The sequence below is a fragment of the Oncorhynchus clarkii genome, chromosome 33, assembly GCF_045791955.1.
Source record: "Oncorhynchus clarkii lewisi isolate Uvic-CL-2024 chromosome 33, UVic_Ocla_1.0, whole genome shotgun sequence".
NCBI lineage: Eukaryota > Metazoa > Chordata > Actinopteri > Salmoniformes > Salmonidae > Oncorhynchus > Oncorhynchus clarkii.
The window spans coordinates 19775265-19801033 of record NC_092179.1 but is presented as its reverse complement, the minus strand read 5'-3'; the positions used below and the strand labels follow the sequence as shown (position 1 = coordinate 19801033).

Below are 25769 nucleotides of genomic sequence, written 5' to 3'. Positions count from 1 at the left end.
CATTGAAGGGCAAGTTACATGCTCCCAATTCCCCCGTCTCGAAACACACAGGCACAAAGGCACAAACACACGCACACTCACACAGACACACACACACACACACACCTTCCACTTCTTCATCACCGGCCTCTGAGCCCAGCCTCATGTTTGTTGATCGTCCACTTGTTATTGACTTCTCAACTCACCTTGGAATCAAATCCCAACGTCAACCCTTCCTGCCACTCAAAAGGCCCACAGCAGACACTCCTTTGCATGTTTTATCTCCTCTACCTGGCCACTGTGCCCCCCTCCAAGACCTGTCGGCTCCCAATGTGTTTCATTTATGACAGGCTGAAGGTTTGAAGTCATGTCGACGTCAGTCATTCTGTCAAGGTTGTTTACCTAAATGTACTAACACCAGAGAATACAGTAGAGTCTAGACAACACTTAGGGGGAGTGAGTAACAAAGTAGCACAGAAAATGGTTAGAGACACCCACACTTCCCCCGCCAGAGAGAGGGTTTTTGGGATAATGACGGGTCATATGGGGGACCTGTGGAGCTCGGTCCTGCGGCGGTAATTGGCCCGCTGGTTCTGTGGCATTTAAATCCAGCCGTCAATTATCCATCTGCTGAGAGACGGATGGACGGGTACAGGCAGTTAGTAGAAAGAGACAGCATGCAGAGCTAAAGCGATCAGATAACACGCACATCTATTCTGACTCCGTAAGGTTAAGAGTTCAGGCACTCCTGCTTCAGTTGTCTGGATGCCTGCTGTGTTATTGTTGTTGTTATATGACAGCATCTCACTAAGGGATACCTACAGAAGATAGTTTGTGGCCAATTTACCTGTCCATTATTGTTCTATTTATTGATCGACTGAGATACTGACTCCCATCTTATTTCATAGGCTGTTACACTGACCAGTGGACAGTGACTGCCTTCCATGCTTGGTTTGTAATGCTGGCCTGTGCAGTGATTCTGCCACCACACTTCTTTTTGCTTCGTGCTGACAGTACAGTACAGTAGTCATGCTTAAGTCCACTATGGCCCGGTGCCCACTAGTCTCCTCGGGGGGCCAATCCTCTTACAGCCTGTGTGTAGAGATTACCATTAGCACATTCACCTTATATTCTCTGCCAAACCGAATTTTCACTTTTCCCAGAACCCACAGGTTTGAACCTGTTTTCTGTGGTGGTGTGGTGTTGGTGGTGTTGGTGGTGGTAGTCGTCTGGAAACACATCGCCAAAGTCTGGGATATCCACAGTAAGACCAGGGAGTCAGTTTGTCTAGTTTAACCGACAGGGAACCAGAACACCATCAGTAACATAAAGGGATCATTATAGAAGGCTCTTTTCCCTTTGGATTGGACATGATTAACAGAGTTTTTGAACTATGTCTGTGAACTGTGGGCTAGTCCATTGAGTATGACATGTGAGTGATGGGGGGGGGCTTGTTTAATGACTGTCTCATATTTCCTAACGATGTTGTGCGGTATGGATGCCAATGACATGGATGGCTTTGTGCGAACTGTTTTCTGGGTTGTGGTGATGAAGATGAAGATGTATTGTGTGTTATGGATGGCACTGTGATGCTGACCTCTATGTTCTGTGTTGTTGCTGTACAGGAGTTTGCAGCCCTGACCAAGGAGCTGAACGTGTGCAGAGAGAACCTTCTGGAGAAGGAGGAGGAGATCTCTGAGCTCAAGGCCGAGAGGAACAACACCAGGGTACGTGGAGAGGAGACACAAGAACGCACGCACAGACACACACACACGTTCGTTTCTGCCCAATTCTAACCTCACACATTGACCTGAAACAGAACGGCTTAGAGTCTATGGAGATCAACAATGTTTTCATCTGTTGACGCGGTTGACTGGTCATCTGTACCAGGTCGATGGAACCGGTCGCCTGCATGTCCCCTGGGGACAGATTTGGACCCCATATACATTAGAGCTACCTCTGAATTCCATTTCCGATAATACCCTTTCACTAAGCTGAGTAACCAAACTCTGCTGTTGACAGATAAGGCTGCTCTTTTCCCATGAATCTGTATAATGGGAGACTCACATAGTCACACTGACTGACTACAAACCACCAGTCTGTATAATGGGAGACTCACATAGTCACACTGACTGACTACAAACCACCAGTTTGTATAATGGGAGACTCACATAGTCACACTGACTGACTACAAACCACCAGTCTGTATAATGGGAGACTCACATAGTCACACTGACTGACTACAAACCACCAGTCTGCCAGAGAGGATCTTAGCACTGCCATTTTAGTAGCCCTGTCACTACTCTGCCATCTCTCTCTCTCTCTCTCTCTCTCTCTCTCTCTCTCTCTCTCTCTCTCTCTCTCTCTCTCTCTCTCTCTCTCTCTCTCTCGAGAGAGAGAGAGAGAGAGAGAGAGAGAGAGAGAGAGAGAGAGAGAGAGAGAGATGGAATTTAGTCTCTCTCTCTTCATTATCACCTTGAATCCTCTGCAGAGCGATGAGGCAGACTTTTAATATATCAGCTTTTTTTTGTTGTAAAGGTTTTAAAGTTCATAATTAAATATTTGAAGCTAGGTGCATGCAATCAGTGGGTTGGAGGGCTGACAACAAAAAAGAGGATGGTGTACCTCTAGGTACCCCTAAACATTGTAAGCTGGATGAGCCATGCAGTATAGAAGCATGATAAGAGAGAAATTATGAACCATCGAGAGAGGAGAAGGAGGAGAGGGTGGGTGTAGGTGTAGGTTATAGAAAGAGGAGGAGGAGGAGGAGAGGGTGTGTGTAGGTTATAGAGAGAGGAAGAGGAGGAGGAGAGGGTGTGTGTAGGTTATAGAGAGAGGAAGAGGAGGAGGAGGAGAGTGTGTGTGTAGGTTATAGAGAGAGGAAGAGGAGGAGGAGGAGAGGGTGTGTGTAGGTTATAGAGAGAGGAGGAGGAGGGTGGGAGGAGGAGGCCTCTCCTTAGAGGGTGTGTGTAGGTTATAGAGAGAGGAAGAGGAGGAGGAGAGGGTGTGTGTAGGTTATAGAGAGAGGAAGAGGAGGAGGAGGAGAGGGTGTGTGTAGGTTATAGAGAGAGGAAGAGGAGGAGGAGGAGAGGGTGTGTGTAGGTTATAGAGAGAGGAAGAGGAGGAGGATGAGAGGGTGTGTGTAGGTTATAGAGAGAGGAAGAGGAGGAGGATGAGAGGGTGTGTGTAGGTGTAGGTTATAGAAAGAGGAGGAGGAGGAGGAGAGGGTGTGTGTAGGTTATAGAGAGAGGAAGAGGAGGAGGAGAGGGTGTGTGTAGGTTATAGAGAGAGGAAGAGGAGGAGGAGGAGAGGGTGTGTGTAGGTTATAGAGAGAGGAAGAGGAGGAGGATGAGAGGGTGTGTGTAGGTTATAGAGAGAGGAGGAGGAGGGTGGGAGGAGGAGGCCTCTCCTTAGAGGTTGTGTGTAGGTTATAGAGAGAGGAAGAGGAGGAGGAGAGGGTGTGTGTAGGTTATAGAGAGAGGAGGAGGAGGGTGGGAGGAGGAGGCCTCTCCTTAGAGGTTGTGTGTAGGTTATAGAGAGAGGAAGAGGAGGAGGAGAGGGTGTGTGTAGGTTATAGAGAGAGGAAGAGGAGGAGGATGAGAGGGTGTGTGTAGGTTATAGAGAGAGGAGGAGGAGGGTGGGAGGAGGAGGCCTCTCCTTAGAGGGTGTGTGTAGGTTATAGAGAGAGGAGGAGGAGGGTGGGAGGAGGAGGCCTCTCCTTAGAGGTTGTGTGTAGGTTATAGAGAGAGGAGGAGGAGGGTGGGAGGAGGAGGCCTCTCCTTAGAGGTTGTGTGTAGGTTATAGAGAGAGGAGGAGGAGGGTGGGAGGAGGAGGCCTCTCCTTAGAGGGTGTGTGTAGGTTATAGAGAGAGGAAGAGGAGGAGGAGATGAGGGTGTGTGTAGGTTATAGAGAGAGGAGGAGGAGGGTGGGAGGAGGAGGCCTCTCCTTAGAGGGTGTGTGTAGGTTATAGAGAGAGGAGGAGGAGGGTGGGAGGAGGAGGCCTCTCCTTAGAGGTTGTGTGTAGGTTATAGAGAGAGGAAGAGGAGGAGGAGAGGGTGTGTGTAGGTTATAGAGAGAGGAAGAGGAGGAGGATGAGAGAGTGTGTGTAGGTTATAGAGAGAGGAGGAGGAGGGTGGGAGGAGGAGGCCTCTCCTTAGAGGTTGTGTGTAGGTTATAGAGAGAGGAAGAGGAGGAGGAGAGGGTGTGTGTAGGTTATAGAGAGAGGAAGAGGAGGAGGATGAGAGGGTGTGTGTAGGTTATAGAGAGAGGAGGAGGAGGGTGGGAGGAGGAGGCCTCTCCTTAGAGGGTGTGTGTAGGTTATAGAGAGAGGAGGAGGAGGGTGGGAGGAGGAGGCCTCTCCTTAGAGGTTGTGTGTAGGTTATAGAGAGAGGAGGAGGAGGGTGGGAGGAGGAGGCCTCTCCTTAGAGGTTGTGTGTAGGTTATAGAGAGAGGAGGAGGAGGGTGGGAGGAGGAGGCCTCTCCTTAGAGGGTGTGTGTAGGTTATAGAGAGAGGAGGAGGAGGGTGGGAGGAGAGGGTGTGTGTAGGTTATAGAGAGAGGAGGAGGAGGGTGGGAGGAGGAGGCCTCTCCTTAGAGGGTGTGTGTAGGTTATAGAGAGAGGAGGAGGAGGGTGGGAGGAGGAGGCCTCTCCTTAGAGGTTGTGTGTAGGTTATAGAGAGAGGAGGAGGAGGGTGGGAGGAGGAGGCCTCTCCTTAGAGGGTGTGTGTAGGTTATAGAGAGAGGAGGAGGAGGGTGGGAGGAGGAGCCCTCTCCTTAGAGGGTGTGTGTAGGTTATAGAGAGAGGAGGAGGAGGGTGGGAGGAGGAGGCCTCTCCTTAGAGGGTGTGTGTAGGTTATAGAGAGAGGAGGAGGAGGGTGGGAGGAGGAGGCCTCTCCTTAGAGGGTGTGTGTAGGTTATAGAGAGAGGAGGAGGAGGGTGGGAGGAGGAGGCCTCTCCTTAGAGGGTGTGTGTAGGTTATAGAGAGAGGAGGAGGAGGGTGGGAGGAGGAGGCCTCTCCTTAGAGGGTGTGTGTAGGTTATAGAGAGAGGAGGAGGAGGGTGGGAGGAGGAGGCCTCTCCTTAGAGGGTGTGTGTAGGTGTAGGTTGCTTCTTATTATTCTGGCGGGGCGATGGCTGAGGTAGAGCTGGGGCCAACGTTCAGACTCAGATTGATTAAACGGCGGGGGTTTGGGTGTGGGGAGGGAAGATGGGGGAAGGGGGGCTGAAGTCTGCTGGCAATCCTTCAGACGCTCATGGAGAGACGGAGAGAAGGAAGGATGGACAGCCCCCTCGAAGCCCCTCCAAAACTAGTCCACACCCCTCTGTCAGCACCTTCCCTTTCTCCAACGTATTAATACAACAACAGACACAACGGCTCTGTTCCAAGGTTGTTTCTAGCATATCATTTAGATTGGAGCAATGTATTCAGCATGCCTTTTAAATGGTATGCTAGTGTGGATATTGAAACAGAGCCTACATTATGCTTGTACCATTTGGGCCGCACCCAACATAGCCTCTGCAGTGCCTGATGGGTAGTGTAGTGCAACACTGAATTCCTAGTTAAGTTCTACCAGGTTGAGTGAATATGTGTTGACTTTGAAAATGTGGTTGATGTCTGTATGTGTAATAGTTCTTAATGCCTGGATGATTAAGGAATTACAGTCTGTGGTTTAAGCACAGTGCTTGGAGGACTCACAACACCAGAGCCCTGCTTAAAGATGGGTTTAGAAGTAAGTTACTTCCTTGGTTAAATACTGTGGTGACGCCAGTGTGAAAACTCTCCAAACCATTGGTGAACTACACCGTTATGTTATTAACCGGCCACAGCGCGTGGCGACGCCGAGGAGGGGTTGTTTGGCCTAGCGAAGCACAGTCAGGGTTAGAAACACGGCATTTGGGATGTGGAGATGAAGAAAACGGTCAATGTTTCTCAGAATGACCAGACAACAAAGCTGAAGTCACTACATGAACCTCTCCTCAGATCAGTATCTCAGCGGCGCTTGGTGGATTCCTAACAGGGCAGATAGCATCATCATTAGCAATTAGCTTGCTCGATTAGTTGCTTGTCTGTGAGGCATGTGCATCCCCTCCAAAACACTAGGCCTTCACAGGACCAGGTTATGGGCCAAATCTAGACCCCAAAAGCCTAGCTAGTCAGACTAGCACATTTAGACTTCCCTCAGGCCCCCATCCCTCCACTGTGCCTATGTGACAGAGATCAGAGGACAGTGTTCATCTTTATGGTCCCTGTGTGGCTCTACTCCTCGTCTCTCCTGTGCCCCCTACTCCCAGTGGACTCATCTCCTCCCTCTGTGCTGCTGGAAGGTGACTCCCCCAACCCTCCCTGTCCTTGGGACACTTTCCACTGAGAATGGATTCGGCACGCTGCCTACACCAGCCCGGCACAGTAAAAACATTAACATCATCTGTTTTGTGTGCAGTCCAGAGACTTTTCATTTGTTTTGAGTGCCTATATTGATTTTCGTATGTCTCATGTTATTCCACTGAAGGTTTATTCCCCCCCCCCCCTCCCGACCAAAAGTTAGAAAATTAAATGAAATGACCAAGATAAGAAGGTCTGGTTGGTTACTTTAATTTATTTTCATTGCGGTTAATCAGGGTGGATATAAATAATGTATTTGGAGAATCACATGAAGACCAGTAACCTTGTGTGGTTGGTATATTACAGTCCAGTGGTCCGGCCACTACAGGTTGACATTTAGAATCATATCACTACATCTTCTCTGGTGCCAGGATAACTGATGATGCAGACGATAACGGTAATAGCATCGATGATGATGTCAATTATGCAGATGAGGCAGATAGCCTTTCTGATGATGATGCAGATGAGGATGATGATGATGATGATGATTATATTAGCACTAATTTCTGTCCCTATGTCTGTCTCTATAGTTGCTTCTGGAGCATCTGGAGTGCCTGGTGTCCAGGCATGAGCGGTCACTACGTATGACTGTGGTCAAGCGGCAGGCCCAGTCCCCCTCAGGCGTGTCCAGTGAGGTGGAGGTCCTCAAAGCGCTCAAGTCCCTGTTCGAGCACCACAAAGCTCTAGACGAGAAGGTAAGACCATACATTAGACATGTATTCTATAGAATCTGCACGGTACCTATTCCTTTTTGCTGAGTGGAAGAATGGATTATACACGCGGATAGAGATTCTTCAATTGATTGTACAGTATATTTGACTGATGACAGTATGGAGAGGCTTTGCAAACGCAGTGCCATCTGGTATTGAATATTCTTTGTTTTGGCATAAGTCACCACCACAACCGCCTGCCCTCTTACTGGCCCCAGCCCCAGCCTCTGCTCTCCCACTGGCCCCAGCCCCAGCCTCTGCTCTCCCACTGGCCCCAGCCCCAGCCTCTGCTCTCCCACTGGCCCCAGCCTCTGCTCTCCCACTGGCCCCAGCCCCAGCCTCTGCTCTGCCACTGGCCCCAGCCTCTGCTCTCCCACTGGCCCCAGCCTCTGCTCTCCCACTGGCCCCAGCCTCTGCTCTCCCACTGGCCCCAGCCTCTGCTCTCCCACTGGCCCCAGCCCCAGCCTCTGCTCTCCCACTGGCCCCAGCCTCTGCTCTCCCACTGGCCCCAGCCTCTGCTCTCCCACTGGCCCCAGCCTCTGCTCTCCCACTGGCCCCAGCCCCAGCCTCTGCTCTCCCACTGGCCCCAGCCCCAGCCTCTGCTCTGCCTCAGGCCTGTTGATTGATGGCCTCAGCCCTCTGTAAGATGTCACACCGGCTGCTGTAATCTATTCAACCCTCCACAACAGACCCTATCATTTATAACGCGTCTCTCCAGGCCGCTGGACTAGGGAATAAAATCTGTTTTTGATTCACGGGATGTTTTCTGCCCTGCGACGATCTGTCTGTATGTTGCTGGGCTGTCCGGAGGAGGGGAGGGGAGGGAGGGGGATGACTGCCCTGTAATCCAGGCTAGGAGCCTCCTCAGAGATGCCTTGATCCTAGCGGGCCACAGCCCCGGTCATGGAGCACCACAGAGCTCACCAGTAAATGCTCCATCAGTAGCATGACAAATACCTCAACATGGTGCATAGAGGAAGGCAGAGTAAGTCATACATTCACCCCCTTTGAGGAGAGGGGAGGAGGGGAGAAGAGGAGGAGGGATGGGGAGGAGGGGAGAAGAGGAGGAGGGATGGGAAGGAGGAGAGAAGAGGAGGAGGGATGGGAAGGAGGAGAGAAGAGGAGGAGGGATGGGGAGGAGGGGAGAAGAGTAGGAGGGATGGGGAGGAAGGGGGAGGAGGAGGGAAGAGGAGGAGGAGGGATGGGGAGGAGGGGAGAGGAGGAGGGCTTCAAGGCCAAGACAAAGTGTTACTGTTGGGCTGAAGGCTGAGGGAGAGAGGGAAGAGCTGCTTGGTCTATCCCGGGAACACGGTATATCATGTCAACCCCGGGCTGAGGTGGGTTGGTGGGGAGAGATAAATAGACATATCTCACTGTTGTCTCCAACACTATCCATGCTATTTATCTGAGAGCTCAAAACCACACGTCTACTGCCATTAACTGCTAGAGCAGAGCTCCATGGTAAGGTCTTACCAGAGGTTGTGTACAGTAACGCACTCATGGCGGGTTGTTGTGTTTTGTTTTCCTCAGGTGAGGGAGAGACTGCGGGTGTCGCTAGAGAGGGTCTCTGCATTGGAGGAGGAGCTAACATCAGCCAACCAGGAGGTGAGAAATGTGTCACAGCATCATTTCCACAGGCGCGCTGACTGAGACATCTGTTCTCTTCATTTCATCAGCCTTAGACAGGAATTTGTTCATGTTTTAGTCAACTTTCAAAGTAGTTTGATGTTGACAGTTCTACTTAGGAGGACTCCTATTCAGGAGCTAGTCATTCTGTCTTAAGATGGAGTGTGATGGGGTGAAGTATGGCGTTGACAGATGAGAGCTGGCCCGTGGCGTTAGTAGGGTGGCGTAACGCCTCTGCCCCCCATTCTCTCTCTACCAGTCTCTGCCTGGGCAGATGGTCATGTTCCAGCTGAGAGGAGCCCTCAGGCTGACGCTCTACCGGAGCCAAATTAACCACTCTGCACTGCCAGAGGGAGGGAGGGAGGGAGGGAGGGAGGGAGGGAGGGAGGGAGGGAGGGAGGGAGGGAGGGAGGGAGGGAGGGAGGGAGGGAGGGAGGGAGGGAGGGAGAGAGAGAGAGAGAGTGGGAGAGAGAGAGAGAGAGAGAGGAAGGAAATGGGGGAGAGGTAAGCGTCAGTGAATGGAGGAAATGAGAGGAAGAGAGAAAGAATGGTGGAAGACATGGGCAGTGAGAGGTAGGGAGAGAGAAGAAGAATGGTGGAAGACATTGGCAGTGAGAGGTAGGGAGAGAGATGAAGAATGGTGGAAGACATGGGCAGTGAGAGGTAGGGAGAGAGAAGAAGAATGGTGGAAGACATGGGCAGTGAGAGGTAGGGAGAGAGAAGAAGAATGGTGGAAAACATGGGCAGTGAGAGGTAGGGAGAGAGAAGAAGAATGGTGGAAGACATGGACAGTGAGAGGTAGGGAGAGATGAATGGTGAAAGACATGGGCAGTGAGAGGTAGGGAGAGAGAAGAAGAATGGTGTAAGACATGGGCAGTGAGAGGTAGGGAGAGAAGAAGAATGGTGGAAGACATGGGCAGTGAGAGGTAGGGAGAGAGAAGGAGAATGGTGGAAGACATGGGCAGTGAGAGGTAGGGAGAGAGAAGAAGAATGGTGGAAGACATGGGCAGTGAGAGGTAGGGAGAGAGATGAAGAATGGTGGAAAACATGGGCAGTGAGAGGTAGGGAGAGAGAAGAAGAATGGTGGAAGACATGGGCAGTGAGAGGTAGGGAGAGAGAAGAAGAATGGTGGAAGACATGGGCAGTGAGAGGTAGGGAGAGAGAAGAAGAATGGTGGAAGACATGGGCAGTGAGAGGTAGGGGGAGAGAAGAAGAATGGTGGAAGACATGGGCAGTGAGAGGGAGAGAGAAGAAGAAGGGGGTGGTAAAATATACATACAGGAGGAGAGGGCATGGAAGGAGCTGGGATTAAACAGCTGCTCTACCTGCGTTAGAACTGCCTCCAGTCTGTAATGAGCTGTGGACGGGGGTGGCTGATCAAAGCACAACTGACACGGCCGGGAAGGGATAAGGGGGAGAGAGAGGGAGAGAGAGATTTAAAATGCTGCTCTACCAGCCAAACAGGCCTTAGGAGGTGAGATGAAACCCTGGTCAAAGACTGATCTGCCCTGGCTATAGAAAACAAGTAAAGCTAGGGATGGAGTGAGGGGATGAGAGGAATGAGATGGCGATATCTTTCACTTTGAGTTAGCCTAGTATTACCAGACTGATGGCCTCTCCTGTATCCGTGTAGCAAATCATTTATGTAAGCTCGCGAGATCAGGCTGGTTGTATGAGGCTAAGCTTGAGCCATAGACATGCAGTGTAAAGTGCAGCTCATTCACTTAACCAAGTACAATGTTGCGCCTCAACAGATATTTTAGGTCTTTATTTGATTAAATAGTGTGACTATACTTCATTTGACTACAGTGGATACATGGTTAACTTTCTGCTGTGTCATGGTGAGACAGTCATCTGAGTGAGTGGGTGTTGAGGCCCGGTGATGGAGGCTGTGGTTAAATAAGCACTGCTGAAAAGAAACATCCACACTTCCACACGTCAGAGCCTCCGGGGAGGAGGTTGGGTTCCAGTGGCTGCCTGCACCAGCTCCAGACTGTTAATTGATTTGGGATGGAGATCTGCCTCGAGTCGTTCTCCTCTGGGGCTCCAGTCTGCAGATAACACCACCTGCAATCCTGGAGCCTCCCATAGGGAGCTGCACTGCCTGATGACATAGATGACCTTCGACCTCTCAGTGTCAGGTGTTTAAGTGGTCCAGATTTGACCTCTCAGTCTCAGGTGTTTAAGTGGTCCAGATTTGACCTCTCAGTCTCAGGTGTTTAAGTGGTCTCAGGTGTTTAAGTGTTCCAGATTTGACCTCTCAGTCTCAGGTGTTTAAGTGTTCCAGATTTGACCTCTCAGTCTCAGGTGTTTAAGTGTTCCAGATTTGACCTCTCAGTGTCAGGTGTTTAAGTGTTCCAGATTTGACCTCTCAGTGTCAGGTGTTTAAGTGGTCTCAGGTGTTTAAGTGGTCCAGATTTGACCTCTCAGTCTCAGGTGTTTAAGTGGTCCAGATTTGACCTCTCAGTCTCAGGTGTTTAAGTGGTCTCAGGTGTTTAAGTGGTCTAGATTTGACCTCTCAGTCTCAGGTGTTTAAGTGGTCTCAGGTGTTTAAGTGTTCCAGATTAGACCTCTCAGTCTCAGGTGTTTAAGTGGTCCAGATTTGACCTCTCAGTCTCAGGTGTTTTAAGTGTTCCAGATTTGACCTCTCAGTGTCAGGTGTTTAAGTGGTCCAGATTTGACCTCTCAGTCTCAGATGTTTCAAGTGTTCCAGATTTGACCTCTCAGTGTCAGGTGTTTAAGTGTTCCAGATTTGACCTCTCAGTGTCAGGTGTTTAAGTGGTCCAGATTTGACCTCTCAGTCTCAGGTGTTTTAAGTGTTCCAGATTTGACCTCTCAGTTTCAGGTGTTTTAAGTGTTCCAGATTTGACCTCTCAGTGTCAGGTGTTTAAGTGTTCCAGATTTTACTTCCCAGGCTCAGATGTTTAAGTGTTCCAGATTTGACCTCTCAGTCTCAGGTGTTTAAGTGTTTCAGATTTTACTTCCCAGTCTCAGGTGTTTAAGTGTTCCAGATTTGACCTCTCAGTGTCAGGTGTTTAAGTGGTCTCAGGTGTTTAAGTGGTCCAGATTTGACCTCTCAGTCTCAGGTGTTTTAATTGTTCCAGATTTGACCTCTCAGTCGCAGATGTTTAAATGGTCCAGATTTGACCTCTCAGTCTCAGGTGTTTAAGTGTTCCAGATTTGACCTCTCAGTCTCAGGTGTTTAAGTGGTCCAGCTTTGACCTCTCAGTCTCAGGTGTTTATGTGTTCCAGATTTGACCTCTCAGTCTCAGGTGTTTAAGTGGTCCAGATTTGACCTCTCAGTCTCAGGTGTTTAAGTGTTTCAGATTTGACCTCTCAGTCTCAGGTGTTTAAGTGTTCCAGATTTGACCTCTCAGTCTCAGGTGTTTAAGTGTTCCAGATTTGACTTCTATTGTGCGTACTCTCTCAGAGCTGATTTATTTATGATGTTTCAATTTAGAGTTAAATAAATAGTGCAGTTGTTTTTAATACAGACCCGGCTCACATAAATGGAATGGGAGTAGATTCTGTGTCACGTTGGTATGAATGAATCGGGAGACAGGTGCAGGAATGCGTAATATTTTTTAAAATTATATCCAAATTACGGCGTGCCGTGTAAAGGCACGGGGACGAAGACCAAACAAACACTATACAAAACACAGGGTGCGAGGAGTACCTCAAATAAATAACACAAGCGCACATGGGACGAGACCCGTAATCATCTGCGATATCCACAATGGCGCGAAAGCCAAAACACACAGCACAGGTACTCAAACGAACCAACGGACATTGTAACAATAATCAACAGGACAATGGTAAACCAAAGACACACTTATACAATTACTAATCACTGGGAATAGGGGCCAGGTGTGCGTAATGAATGTTCTGGAGGGATCCGTGACATTCTGTAGAATGTGTCAGGAGGTTGATAAATTCCCCGCAAAACCTCTGGGCCCTCTGGGCTTGGTCCATTGCCAAGGGACCAATCCAACCTGCGTAAGATCCTACAAAGGCTGTTGTGAGAGAGAGAGACTAAAACCTCTGTTACTCTATGTTATCCGGTCTCTCTTATTTGTTTCCTGGTTAGAATTCTAGAGGGAATCCCCAAGGTGTCACCCACTCTATACAGTGAAAAATGAACCGGTGCTATAAGATTCAAGTCAACAGGTTCTGTGTGTGTGTGTGTGTGTGTGTGTGTGTGTGTGTGTGTATATATGTGTGTGTGTGTGTGTGTCTGATCTTAATTCAGAGGTATTGCTGCATACAGCAACCTGCTCCAGGCTCCAAGGCTCCACCAAATCAATCTTGTACACCAAGAGATTTCACGTCACCTTCCTGTCCAATCTCCTTTTGCTCCTTCACACTAAAACAGACCATTACTTCTCGGAGAGGTGGAGACGAAGGGAGTCAGGGAAGATGAAGGTATTGTGAGGGATAGGAGTTTGGAAGACAGCGCCTTTCTGTTTAGCTGTGGCACTGTCTTCTGATGTCTCCTGGTGTCTCCTGGTGTCTCCTGGTGTCTCCTGATGTCTCCTGGTGTCTCCTGGTGTCTCCTGATTTCTCCTGGTGTTTCTGATGTCCTCTGGTGTTTCTGATGTCTCCTGGTATCTCTGATGTCTCCTGGTGTTTCTGATGTCTCCTGGCGTCTCTGATGTCTCCTGGCGTCTCTGATGTTTCCTGGCGTCTCTGATGTCTCCTGGTGTTTCTGATGTCTCCTGGTGTTTCTAATGTCTCCTGGTTTCTCCTGGTATTTCTGGTGTCTCCTGGTGTTTCTGATGTCTCCTGGCGTCTCTGATGTCTCGTGGTGTCTCTGATGTCTCCTGGTGTCTCTGATGTCTCCTGGTGTCTGTCTCGTGGTGTCTCTGATGTCTCCTGGTGTCTGTCTCGTGGTGTCTCTGATGTCTCCTGGTGTTTCTGATGTCTCCTGGTTTCTCCTGGTATTTCTGGTGTCTCCTGGTATTTCTGATGTCTCCTGGTGTCTGTCTCGTGGTGTCTCTGATGTCTCCTGGCGTCTCTGATGTCTCCTGGTGTCTGTCTCCTGGTGTCTCTGATGTCTCCTGGTGTCTGTCTCGTGGTGTCTCTGATGTCTCCTGGTGTCTGTCTCGTGGTGTCTCTGATGTCTCCTGGTGTCTGTCTCGTGGTGTCTCTGATGTCTCCTGGTGTTTCTGATGTCTCCTGGTTTCTCCTGGTATTTCTGGTGTCTCCTGGTATTTCTGATGTCTCCTGGTGTCTGTCTCGTGGTGTCTCTGATGTCTCCTGGTGTCTGTCTCCTGGTGTCTCTGATGTCTCCTGGTGTCTGTCTCCTGGTGTCTCTGATGTCTCCTGGTGTCTGTCTCGTGGTGTCTCTGATGTCTCCTGGTGTCTGTCTCGTGGTGTCTCTGATGTCTCCTGGTGTTTCTGATGTCTCCTGGTTTCTCCTGGTATTTCTGGTGTCTCCTGGTATTTCTGATGTCTCCTGGTGTCTGTCTCGTGGTGTCTCTGATGTCTCCTGGCGTCTCTGATGTCTCCTGGTGTCTGTCTCCTGGTGTCTCTGATGTCTCCTGGTGTCTGTCTCCTGGTGTCTCTGATGTCTCCTGGTGTCTGTCTCGTGGTGTCTCTGATGTCTCCTGGTGTCTGTCTCGTGGTGTCTCTGATGTCTCCTGGTGTTTCTGATGTCTCCTGGTTTCTCCTGGTATTTCTGGTGTCTCCTGGTATTTCTGATGTCTCCTGGTGTCTGTCTCGTGGTGTCTCTGATGTCTCCTGGCGTCTCTGATGTCTCCTGGTGTCTGTCTCCTGGTGTCTCTGATGTCTCCTGGTGTCTGTCTCCTGGTGTCTCTGATGTCTCCTGGTGTCTGTCTCCTGGTGTCTCTGATGTCTCCTGGTGTCTGTCTCCTGGTGTCTCTGATGTCTCCTGGTGTCTGTCTCCTGGTGTCTCTGATGTCTCCTGGTGTCTGTCTCCTGGTGTCTCTGATGTCTCCTGGTGTCTGTCTCCTGGTGTCTCTGATGTCTCCTGGTGTCTGTCTCGTGGTGTCTCTGATGTCTCCTGGTGTCTGTCTCGTGGTGTCTCTGATGTCTCCTGGTGTCTGTCTCGTGGTGTCTCTGATGTCTCCTGGTGTCTCTGATGTCTCCTGGTGTCTCTGATGTCTCCTGGTGTCTGTCTCCTGGTGTCTCTGATGTCTCCTGGTGTCTGTCTCCTGGTGTCTCTGATGTCTCCTGGTGTCTCTGATGTCTCCTGGTGTCTGTCTCCTGGTGTCTCTGATGTCTCCTGGTGTCTGTCTCCTGGTGTCTCTGATGTCTCCTGGTGTCTGTCTCCTGGTGTCTCTGATGTCTCCTGGTGTCTGTCTCCTGGTGTCTCTGATGTCTCCTGGTGTCTGTCTCCTGGTGTCTCTGATGTCTCCTGGTGTCTCTGATGTCTCCTGGTGTCTGTCTCCTGGTGTCTCTGATGTCTCCTGGTGTCTGTCTCCTGGTGTCTCTGATGTCTCCTGGTGTCTCTCCTGATGTCTCCTGGTGTCTGTCTCCTGTGTCTCTGATGTCTCCTGGTGTCTCTGATGTCTCCTGTCTCCTGTGTCTCTGATGTCTCCTGGTGTCTGTCTCCTGGTGTCTCTGATGTCTCCTGGTGTCTGTCTCCTGGTGTCTCTGATGTCTCCTGGTGTCTCTGATGTCTCCTGGTGTCTGTCTCCTGGTGTCTCTCCTGGTGTCTCTGATGTCTCCTGGTGTCTCTGATGTCTCCTGGTGTCTGTCTCCTGGTGTCTCTGATGTCTCCTGGTGTCTCTGATGTCTCCTGGTGTCTGTCTCCTGGTGTCTCTGATGTCTCCTGGTGTCTCTGATGTCTCCTGGTGTCTGTCTCCTGGTGTCTCTGATGTCTCCTGGTGTCTCTGATGTCTCCTGGTGTCTCCTGTGTCTCCTGGTGTCTCTGATGTCTCCTGGTGTCTGTCTCCTGGTGTCTCTGATGTCTCCTGGTGTCTCTGATGTCTCCTGGTGTCTCTGTCTCCTGGTGTCTCCTGGTGTCTCTGATGTCTCCTGGTGTCTGTCTCCTGGTGTCTCTGATGTCTCCTGGTGTCTCTGATGTCTCCTGGTGTCTCTGATGTCTCCTGGTGTCTCTGATGTCTCCTGGTGTCTCTGATGTCTCCTGGTGTCTGTCTCCTGGTGTCTCTGATGTCTCCTGGTGTCTGTCTCCTGGTGTCTCTGATGTCTCCTGGTGTCTGGTGTCTCTGATGTCTCCTGGTGTCTGTCTCCTGGTGTCTCTGATGTCTCTGATGTCTCCTGGTGTCTGTCTCCTGGTGTCTCTGATGTCTCTGATGTCTCCTGGTGTCTGTCTCCTGGTGTCTCTGATGTCTCCTGGTGTCTGTCTCCTGGTGTCTCTGATGTCTCCTGGTGTCTGTCTCCTGGTGTCTCTGATGTCTCCTGGTGTCTCTGATGTCTCCTGGTGTCTCTGATGTCTCCTGGTGTCTCTGATGTCTCCTGGTGTCTGTCTCCTGGTGTCTCTGATGTCTCCTGGTGTCTGTGTCTCCTGGTGTCTCTGATGTCTCCTGGTGTCTGTCTCCTGGTGTCTCTGATGTCTCCTGGTGTCTCTGATGTCTCCTGGTGTCTGTCTCCTGGTGTCTCTGATGTCTCCTGGTGTCTGTCTCCTGGTGTCTCTGATGTCTCCTGGTGTCTCTGATGTCTCCTGGTGTCTCTGATGTCTCCTGGTGTCTGTCTCCTGGTGTCTCTGATGTCTCCTGGTGTCTGTCTCCTGGTGTCTCTGATGTCTCCTGGTGTCTGTCTCCTGGTGTCTCTGATGTCTCCTGGTGTCTCTGATGTCTCCTGGTGTCTGTCTCCTGGTGTCTCTGATGTCTCTGATGTCTCCTGGTGTCTGTCTCCTGGTGTCTCTGATGTCTCCTGGTGTCTGTCTCCTGGTGTCTCTGATGTCTCCTGGTGTCTGTCTCCTGGTGTCTCTGATGTCTCCTGGTGTCTCTGATGTCTCCTGGTGTCTGTCTCCTGGTGTCTCTGATGTCTCCTGGTGTCTGTCTCCTGGTGTCTCTGATGTCTCCTGGTGTCTGTCTCCTGGTGTCTCTGATGTCTCCTGGTGTCTGTCTCCTGGTGTCTCTGATGTCTCCTGGTGTCTGTCTCCTGGTGTCTCTGATGTCTCCTGGTGTCTCTGATGTCTCCTGGTGTGTCTGTCTCTCTGGTGTCTCCGATGTCTCCTGGTGTCTCTGATGTCTCCTGGTGTCTCTGATGTCTCGTGGTGTCTCTGATGTCTCCTGGTGTCTCTGATGTCTCCTGGTGTCTGTCTCCTGGTGTCTCTGATGTCTCCTGGTGTCTCTGATGTCTCCTGGTGTCTCTCCTGGTGTCTCTGATGTCTCCTGGTGTCTCTGATGTCTCCTGGTGTCTCTGATGTCTCCTGGTGTCTCTGATGTCTCCTGGTGTCTGATCTCCTGGTGTCTGTCTCCTGCTGTCTCTGATGTCTCCTGGTGTCTGTCTCCTGGTGTCTCTGATGTCTCCTGGTGTCTCTGATGTCTCCTGGTGTCTGTCTCCTGGTGTCTCTGATGTCTCCTGGTGTCTGTCTCCTGGTGTCTCTGATGTCTCCTGGTGTCTGTCTCCTGGTGTCTCTGATGTCTCCTGGTGTCTCTGATGTCTCCTGGTGTCTCTGATGTCTCCTGGTGTCTGTCTCCTGGTGTCTCTGATGTCTCCTGGTGTCTCTGATGTCTCCTGGTGTCTCTGATGTCTCCTGGTGTCTCTGATGTCTCCTGGTGTCTCTGATGTCTCCTGGTGTCTGTCTCCTGGTGTCTCTGATGTCTCCTGGTGTCTCTGATGTCTCCTGGTGTCTGTCTCCTGGTGTCTCTGATGTCTCCTGGTGTCTCTGATGTCTCCTGGTGTCTGTCTCCTGGTGTCTCTGATGTCTCCTGGTGTCTCTGATGTCTCCTGGTGTCTGTCTCCTGGTGTCTCTGATGTCTCCTGGTGTCTCTGATGTCTCCTGGTGTCTCTGATGTCTCCTGGTGTCTCTGATGTCTCCTGGTGTCTCTGATGTCTCCTGGTGTCTCTGATGTCTCCTGGGCTTTGATGAGTTGAGATGAACTAGTACTTCATCAAAGGGAAAGATGGTCACTTTCAATTTGCTTCATCAGTAAACTTCTCATTTTTCTAATTTGAGAGCAGCCACAGCAGCATGGCTCAGTCTATCATTTGTTATCCTGTGTGTGTGTGTGTGTGTGTGTGTGTGTGTGTGTGTGTGTGTGTGTGTGTGTGTGTGTGAGTGAGAGTATGCCGAGAGCCGACCGTTTGATCTCTGTAAATGATAAATGCCAGACGCACCCCAATGCTCCGGCCTAAACATAAGGAGGTGTAATTGTACCCCTCATTAAAAGAATGGAGTGAGATGAAGAGGGGGGGGGGGGGGAGAGGCAGCAATATGCAGCAGCAAGCAAATCCACTGTCTGTGGAGGAAATCTCAAACCCCGTGCTGGGATGTTGTCGAGGCTTAATGTAAAGGGAATCCTCCATTGTAATTGTGGAATAATCCCTCCCTGCCCTTTGCCCTCTTAGAATGAAAATAATGTAATACTTGCGTCTAATGAGTGCCTCCATCTGTGCTGTAAAAAGTGGTGTTTTATAGTTGTATAGCTTTAAGGCTATTTCTGACCAGTGTCAGAGGCAGTTATGTGTTGCATTTTCACATCAATCATTGTTTATTGATGGAGGTGTCAGTGAATGCCCTCTAAGTCTTGAACGCAGCTCAACTGGAGCGGTTGTTGAAACACTTGGCAACCGTATTGGATTCTCTCACTGTGTTGTTTTATTGTGATGTCATCGCCTCCTTCTGAGAAATGTAATTATGTCGGTCTCTCCTGGGTGCAGACACAGCCAAGTCATAGATCTGGGATTCCCACAAATGGGAAGTGTCCAGCAAATATTCCGGCTTAACTTATTTATTGTAGACAGATGGCATTCCAATAGCAGTAATACTGATATACTGTGTGGCTTTTATTGATCAGGACTGGAAGGCCCTATTGCAGTACTGCCTCAGTCTGTAGTATGATGTATTGCCATGTTTAGCAAAATACACTATTATACAGTAGATTCATGACTGTCGTAGGCGGCTACACTATCCTTCCTGGATTCTTCTCTCTCTCATTGGCGTCATAATGTTGACATCTCCGATTGGGGAAACAAGGTCGGTTTGTTTCCTAAATCCAGATGAAATCCTGAGATTAAAGCCTAAAAAAGATCCTGTGATCAGTGGTAATGGTGGCATGCTGTCATTTTAATCACACTACCATACCCTGTCTGTCTCCCAACTGGGTCTGTTCTTTATGGTAAATCTGGCGATGTCTGTGCTCATGATTACATAATAATGGATAGTGAGCAGACTAATATTTGACTGTGTACTGGATGACAGGCTCCAGGTATTTATGACACTGACATGGTGCATCTCTCTGCTGTAGTTGTCATACAGTAAGATCACGGCTTTTCTACAAATATTTTCACACGCAAAAAACATGACAGTTATGCAAAAAAATATATATGGTTAGCACATCATAAAACAATGACTGTCTCCTCCTAGTTTCAAGGTCTGGGAGGTTTCTCTGAAGGCTGACCCTACAGGCATGATGTAGTCTCCCTGGCATTGCTGTCACTTGTCGTTAGCGATGGTGTAAAAGGGCATTAGAAGTGAGGGGGCTCCATAAAGGAATGCATACCGTGCTGTTTGTGTTGTCCAAGAATAGGTTATAGTACCAACAATTTGGACAATTATAACAGTGTCTCTACCCGGCTATTTCCCCCCTTCCTCCCCCTCGGAAAGTCCTAATCAGCCGACCCTGTCGGGGAAAGCCTCATTATGCTTGTCGTGTCACTGGTTTGTAGCCCCTGGCAACGTGATTAAGAGTGAACACCAGATTCTTCAGGTGAGAGAGAGGAGGGGTTCGCGGAACAAGATAATCATAGTGATCACGTTAATACCTAGACATAACATGACTTAGCTGGCAGCGTAATGTTCCAGAAACCTCGACACAGACGAGCTGTAACAGTAGGAAATAAGCTGTTAGCTGTCGTTGAGCAAATATTTAGGTTGTTTGTGTTTCGGGAAGTGAATGAGATCCTAACCCTTGATCTTAATACATTTGCGCATCAGTTTTATTCCCCTCAGGCACTGACAGGACAGCCCTGTGACTGGCTGGAGCTGACAATTGTGTGCATATCTGTGCCTGCATGCACGTTTGTGCATGTGCCTGCATGTGTGATTGACAGCTAGGCTGATCTCTGCTGTGTTATTCTAGACCTGTGTATTAATCTCTGTCCTGTGTCCCTCTCTGTGTATTATTATTCTAGACCTGTGTATTAATCTCTGTCCCGTGTCCCTCACTGTGTATTGTTATTCTAGACCTGTGTATTAATCTCTGTCCCGTGTCCCTCACTGTGTATTGTTATTCTAGACCTGTGTATTAATCTCTGTCCCGTGTCCCTCTCTGCAGATTGTGGCCTTACGGGAGCAGAATGCCCACATCCAGAGGAAGGTGGCGTCAGGGGACGGGTCAGAGGACATGCTGGAGGGCACTGATGCCAGCCAGAAGGTACATAGCAAGGTGGGCGTCCATTGCGTTTACTGTCCTTTTTTTTCTCTGTCAATATCCACAGCTTTTTATTGTTTATCATTTATCTCATGTGTTACTATCATTACGTTGACAGGGCTAACACTCAACATTTCAGTTTTCACATCAAAGTAAACGTGTGGGATATACATACTTTTCAACCACCATTTTCATTGTTTCAACACAGTTGTCCATTCATAGTCTCTGTTATCAGTATCATCGTGGTATCAAGCATGTTATCATTTCACTAGCTCGATAGATACAGGCCTTCACTGTCAGCACAGTGTCTTTGAGCAGCCAGCTAGGCAGCGTGAAGGACACCCACAATCAGGTGATGTGTACTGTGTATGACCCCACCAGATTCCATTATACTGGAGCTCCCAAACTTCTGACTACATCTGCATACCAATGGTCTGAGATCAAATGTCCCATAATGCATCCACACTTCCATGATTAGTCAGACCAGAGTGAAGCACAGTACCTTGAGCAGTCAAAGCGTAGAGAATTTCCCAATCCTCTCAGATATCAATACAGCACTTAGAATGCAGAAATCAACAGTGTCTTAGTCTCACAAAGGCTGCTACTGCAGAACAACAAACAGAGACATCAATGACAATTCAATTCTAGCTCTCGTCTCATGGTTTGGATGTGAGCTGAATCTCTAGGCTCGTGGATGAGCTGCACCTCGTGATGGGGACGCGTTGTCAGGAGTGTACAGCTGTCTGTGGCGACAGCTGTCTGTGGCCTGTCATTCTGCAGAGTAGGGGGGTGGGGATGAGGGTGGTTGGAAGGTTGAAACTCCCCGTCACACACACCCTCCTTGGGGTTAGTGAGAGGGGAGTCACTCACTGTCACCATGCTGAGGTTTGAAGAGGTAGTCATGGCAGCCTCGTTAAGGTTCCATCCAGAGGGAGTGACACGGATGATCTGCAGGGCTACTTCCTCCCGGGGGGCGGGGCAGAGCCCTCCTCTCTGTCTCACTGCTCCTGGGTAGAAGGGTGTTGGAGTAGAGTGAACACACACCGTGTGACAGGTGGAGGGCTGTGTGTGCACGTGTGGCGCCGGAATGAACCAACAGGTCACATCATGACGCGGGGCATAGAGCTAGCTTTACCTGACGAGCCTGCTAGTGCAGTCAGGCAGCCATGGCCTTTCCCTTCACTCTCTGCACTTCTAACCATCAAGGCCTCAATATTATATAGTGATCGAAACTCAGACTATTTCCTGTTGAATACTAAGACCAAGAAGATTTAACCATAGCGGTAATCTTTTACAGTTAGGTTTTATCTTTATCTTTTGAAATTGCTAAGTTAGGCTAGCTTTTACTGACATGCCCAAGCTACTGACATGAAATTTAGCAGCGCTGTGAAGTTGCTGTGATATATAGACAGCTAGACGTATGACACGGGTCTATTTTAGCAGCGCTGTGAAGTTGCTGTGATATATAGACAGCTAGACGTATGAAACGGGTCTATTTTAGCAGCGCTGTGAAGTTGCTGTGATATATAGACAGCTAGACGTATGACACGGGTCTATTTTAGCAGCGCTGTGAAGTTGCTGTGATATATAGACAGCTAGACGTATGAAACGGGTCTATTTTAGCAGCGCTGTGAAGTTGCTGTGATATATAGACACCTAGACGTATGACACGGGTCTATTTTAGCAGCGCTGTGAAGTTGCTGTGATATATAGACAGCTAGACGTATGACACGGGTCTAATTTAGCAAAAGGAAACGGTTCACAGTAGCTTGTTCCCTACCAGATCAATCTGCCTCGATGGAGAAACAATGTTTAACTCCATGTCAATCCCTCCTAAAGGCATTGTTACGAGTGTCAAGTCCACCACGTCCCCAACTGGATAACTTCCCTGCAGGCTTTACGAGTATACTCTCAGACGCGCCGCAATGAAGTTTTTCTTTCGAGAACCGGCTTGTTATCTCTGGGAAAAGCTCAAACCAGCCTGCACTAAAAGCCAAGCTAAGATAAATCCCAAGGTTTGTCCATTATGAGAGTAGACTGTTGTGTTGGTATTAAAACCAGTGGGCTGATTTAACGGGGCCTGTTGCCTTACACAGTGAATCATTGATCACAGGCAGTAGGGAGAGAGGCTCAATTAGGGCTGTATGGCCAGATGGATGGGTATGGATGGGCAGCTGGCCCTGATACATGAGGATGGGTAGAGGAGGGAGAGAGAGGGGGGTGTAGAATAAAGAGAGAAGGGAGAGGAGAGACAGACAGAAAGAGAGAGGGAGAAAACATAACTCCCCCTATCTCTGTGTCTCTCTCTCCGTGTCTCTCTATCTCTCTCTCTTACTCTGTGTCTCTCTCTGTCTGTCTCTCTCTCTCTATCTCTCTCTCTCTCTCTCTCTCTCTCTCTCTCTCACTCTCTCTCTGTGTGTCTCTCTCCCTCTCTGTGTCTCTCTCTCGCTCTGTGTCTCTCTCTCTCGCTCTCTGTGTCTCTCTCAATTCAATTCAAGGGCTTTATTGGCATGGGAAACATGTGTTAACATTGCCAAAGCAAGTGAGGTAGATAATATATAAAGTGAATACAGTGCCTTGCGAAAGTATTCGGCCCCCTTGAACTTTGCGACCTTTTGCCACATTTCAGGCTTCAAACATAAAGATATAAAACTGTATTTTTTTGTGAAGAATCAACAACAAGTGGGACACAATCATGAAGTGGAACGACATTTATTGGATATTTCAAACTTTTTTAACAAATGAAAAACTGAAAAATTGGGCGTGCAAAATTATTCAGCCCCCTTAAGTTAATACTTTGTAGCGCCACCTTTTGCTGCGATTACAGCTGTAAGTCGCTTGGGGTAAGTCTCTATCAGTTTTGCACATCGAGAGACTGAATTTTTTTCCCATTCCTCCTTGCAAAACAGCTCAAGCTCAGTGAGGTTGGATGGAGACATTTGTGAACAGCAGTTTTCAGTTCTTTCCACAGATTCTCGATTGGATTCAGGTCTGGACTTTGACTTGGCCATTCTAACACCTGGATATGTTTATTATTGAACCATTCCATTGTAGATTTTGCTTTATGTTTTGGATCATTGTCTTGTTGGAAGACAAATCTCCGTCCCAGTCTCAGGTCTTTTGCAGACTCCATCAGGTTTTCTTCCAGAATGGTACTGTATTTGGCTCCATCCATCTTCCCATCAATTTTAACCATCTTCCCTGTCCCTGCTGAAGAAAAGCAGGCCCAAACCATGATGCTGCCACCACCATGTTTGACAATGGGTATGGTGTGTTCAGCTGTGTTGCTTTTACGCCAAACATAACGTTTTGCATTGTTGCCAAAAAGTTCAATTTTGGTTTCATCTGACCAGAGCACCTTCTTCCACATGTTTGGTGTGTCTCCCAGGTGGCTTGTGGCAAACTTTAAACAACACTTTTTATGGATATCTTTAAGAAATGGCTTTCTTCTTGCCACTCTTCCATAAAGGCCAGATTTGTGCAATATACGACTGATTGTTGTCCTATGGACAGAGTCTCCCACCTCAGCTGTAGATCTCTGCAGTTCATCCAGAGTGATCATGGGCCTCTTGGCTGCATCTCTGATCAGTCTTCTCCTTGTATGAGCTGAAAGTTTAGAGGGACGGCCAGGTCTTGGTAGATTTGCAGTGGTCTGATACTCCTTCCATTTCAATATTATCGCTTGCACAGTGCTCCTTGGGATGTTTAAAGCTTGGGAAATCTTTTTGTATCCAAATCCGGCTTTAAACTTCTTCACAACAGTATCTCGGACCTGCCTGGTGTGTTCCTTGTTCTTCATGATGCTCTCTGCGCTTTTGACGGACCTCTGAGACTATCACAGTGCAGGTGCATTTATACGGAGACTTGATTACACACAGGTGGATTGTATTTATCATCATTAGTCATTTAGGTCAACATTGGATCATTCAGAGATCCTCACTGAACTTCTGGAGAGAGTTTGCTGCACTGAAAGTAAAGGGGCTGAATAATTTTGCACGCCCAATTTTTCATTTTTTGATTTGTTAAAAAAGTTTGAAATATCCAATAAATGTCATTCCACTTCATGATTGTGTCCCACTTGTTGTTGATTCTTCACAAAAAAAATACAGTTTTATATCTTTATGTTTGAAGCCTGAAATGTGGCAAAAGGTCGCAAAGTTCAAGGGGGCCGAATACTTTCGCAAGGCACTGTATATAAAGTGAAATAAACAATAAAAAATAACAGTAAACATTACACATACAGAAGTTTCAAAACAATAAAGACATTACAAATGTCATATTATATATATACAGTGTTTTAACAATGTACAAATGGTAAAGGACACAAGATAAAATAAATAAGCATAAATATGGGTTGTATTTACAATGGTGTGTGTTCTTCACTGGTTGCCCTTTTCTCGTGGCAACAGGTCACAAATCTTGCTGCTGTGATGGCACACTGTGGAATTTCACCTAGTAGATATGGGAGTTTATCAAAATTGGATTTGTTTTCGAATTCTTTGTGGATCTGTGTAATCTGAGGGAAATATGTCTCTCTAATATGGTCATACATTGGGCAGGAGGTTAGGAAGTGCAGCTCAGTTTCCACCTCATTTTGTGGGCAGTGTGCACATAGCCGGTCTTCTCTTGAGAGCCATGTCTGCCTACGGCAGCCTTTCTCAATAGCAAGGCTATGCTCACTGAGTCTGTACATAGTCAAAGCTTTCCTTAGTTTTGGGTCAGTCACAGTGGTCAGGTATTCTGCCGCTGTGTACTCTCTGTGTAGGGCCAAATAGCATTCTAGTTTGCTCTGTTTTTTTGTTAATTCTTTCCAATGTGTCAAGTAATTATATTTTTGTTTTCTCATGATTTGGTTGGGTCTAATTGTTCTGCTGTCCTGGGGCTCTGTAGGGTGTGTTTGTGAACAGAGCCCCAGGACCCCCCTCTCTCTCTCTCTCTCTGTGTGTGTGTCTCTCTCTCTCTCTCTCTCTCTCTCTGGTGTGTCTCTCTCTCTCTCTCTCTCTCGCTCTCTGTGTGTCTCTCTCTCTCTCGCTCTCTGTCTCTCTCTCTCTCTGTGTCTCTCTCTCTCTCTACTCTGTCTATCTCTCTGTGTGTGTCTCTCTCTCTCTCTCTGTCTCTCTCTCTCTCTCTCTCTCTCTCTCTCTCTCTCTCTGTGTCTCTCTCTCCCTCCCTCTCTCTCTCTGTCTCTCTATCTCGCTGTGTGTCTCTCTCTCTCTCTGTGAGTCTGTCTCTCTCTCTCTCTCTCTCTCTCTCTGTGTCTCTCTCTCTCTCTGTCTCTCTGTGTCTCTCTCTCTGTGTCCCTCTCTGTGTGTCTCTCTCTCTCCCTCCCTCCCAGAGTCGAACCAAATCATATTCCTAATGCAAGTGCCAAACCAATCTCTCAATGCAGTCTGGAGTAATCTTTATAGTGCCTCCGTCACCCTGGCTGTGTGTCCATCTGAAATAAAACCAGAATAGGGGGCCAACAACCTCCAGCTCCTAAATGTATTAGAGCTATCTTTCTCCACCGGGAAATGCAGAGGTCTGAAGAGGGATCTAGTCTGATTCAA

General features: G+C 48.6%; 1 protein-coding gene across 1 annotated transcript in view; it reads left to right on the top strand.

The window, feature by feature from the left end:
* LOC139392774 (liprin-alpha-2-like) overlaps window positions 1-25769 on the top strand; it is a 235585-nt gene that overhangs the window by 144783 nt on the left and 65033 nt on the right. Inside the window, 4 exon segments of the mRNA XM_071141021.1 lie at window positions 1605-1706; window positions 6890-7054; window positions 8600-8674; window positions 20125-20235. Of these exon segments, the coding sequence (XP_070997122.1) occupies window positions 1605-1706; window positions 6890-7054; window positions 8600-8674; window positions 20125-20235 (453 nt within the window).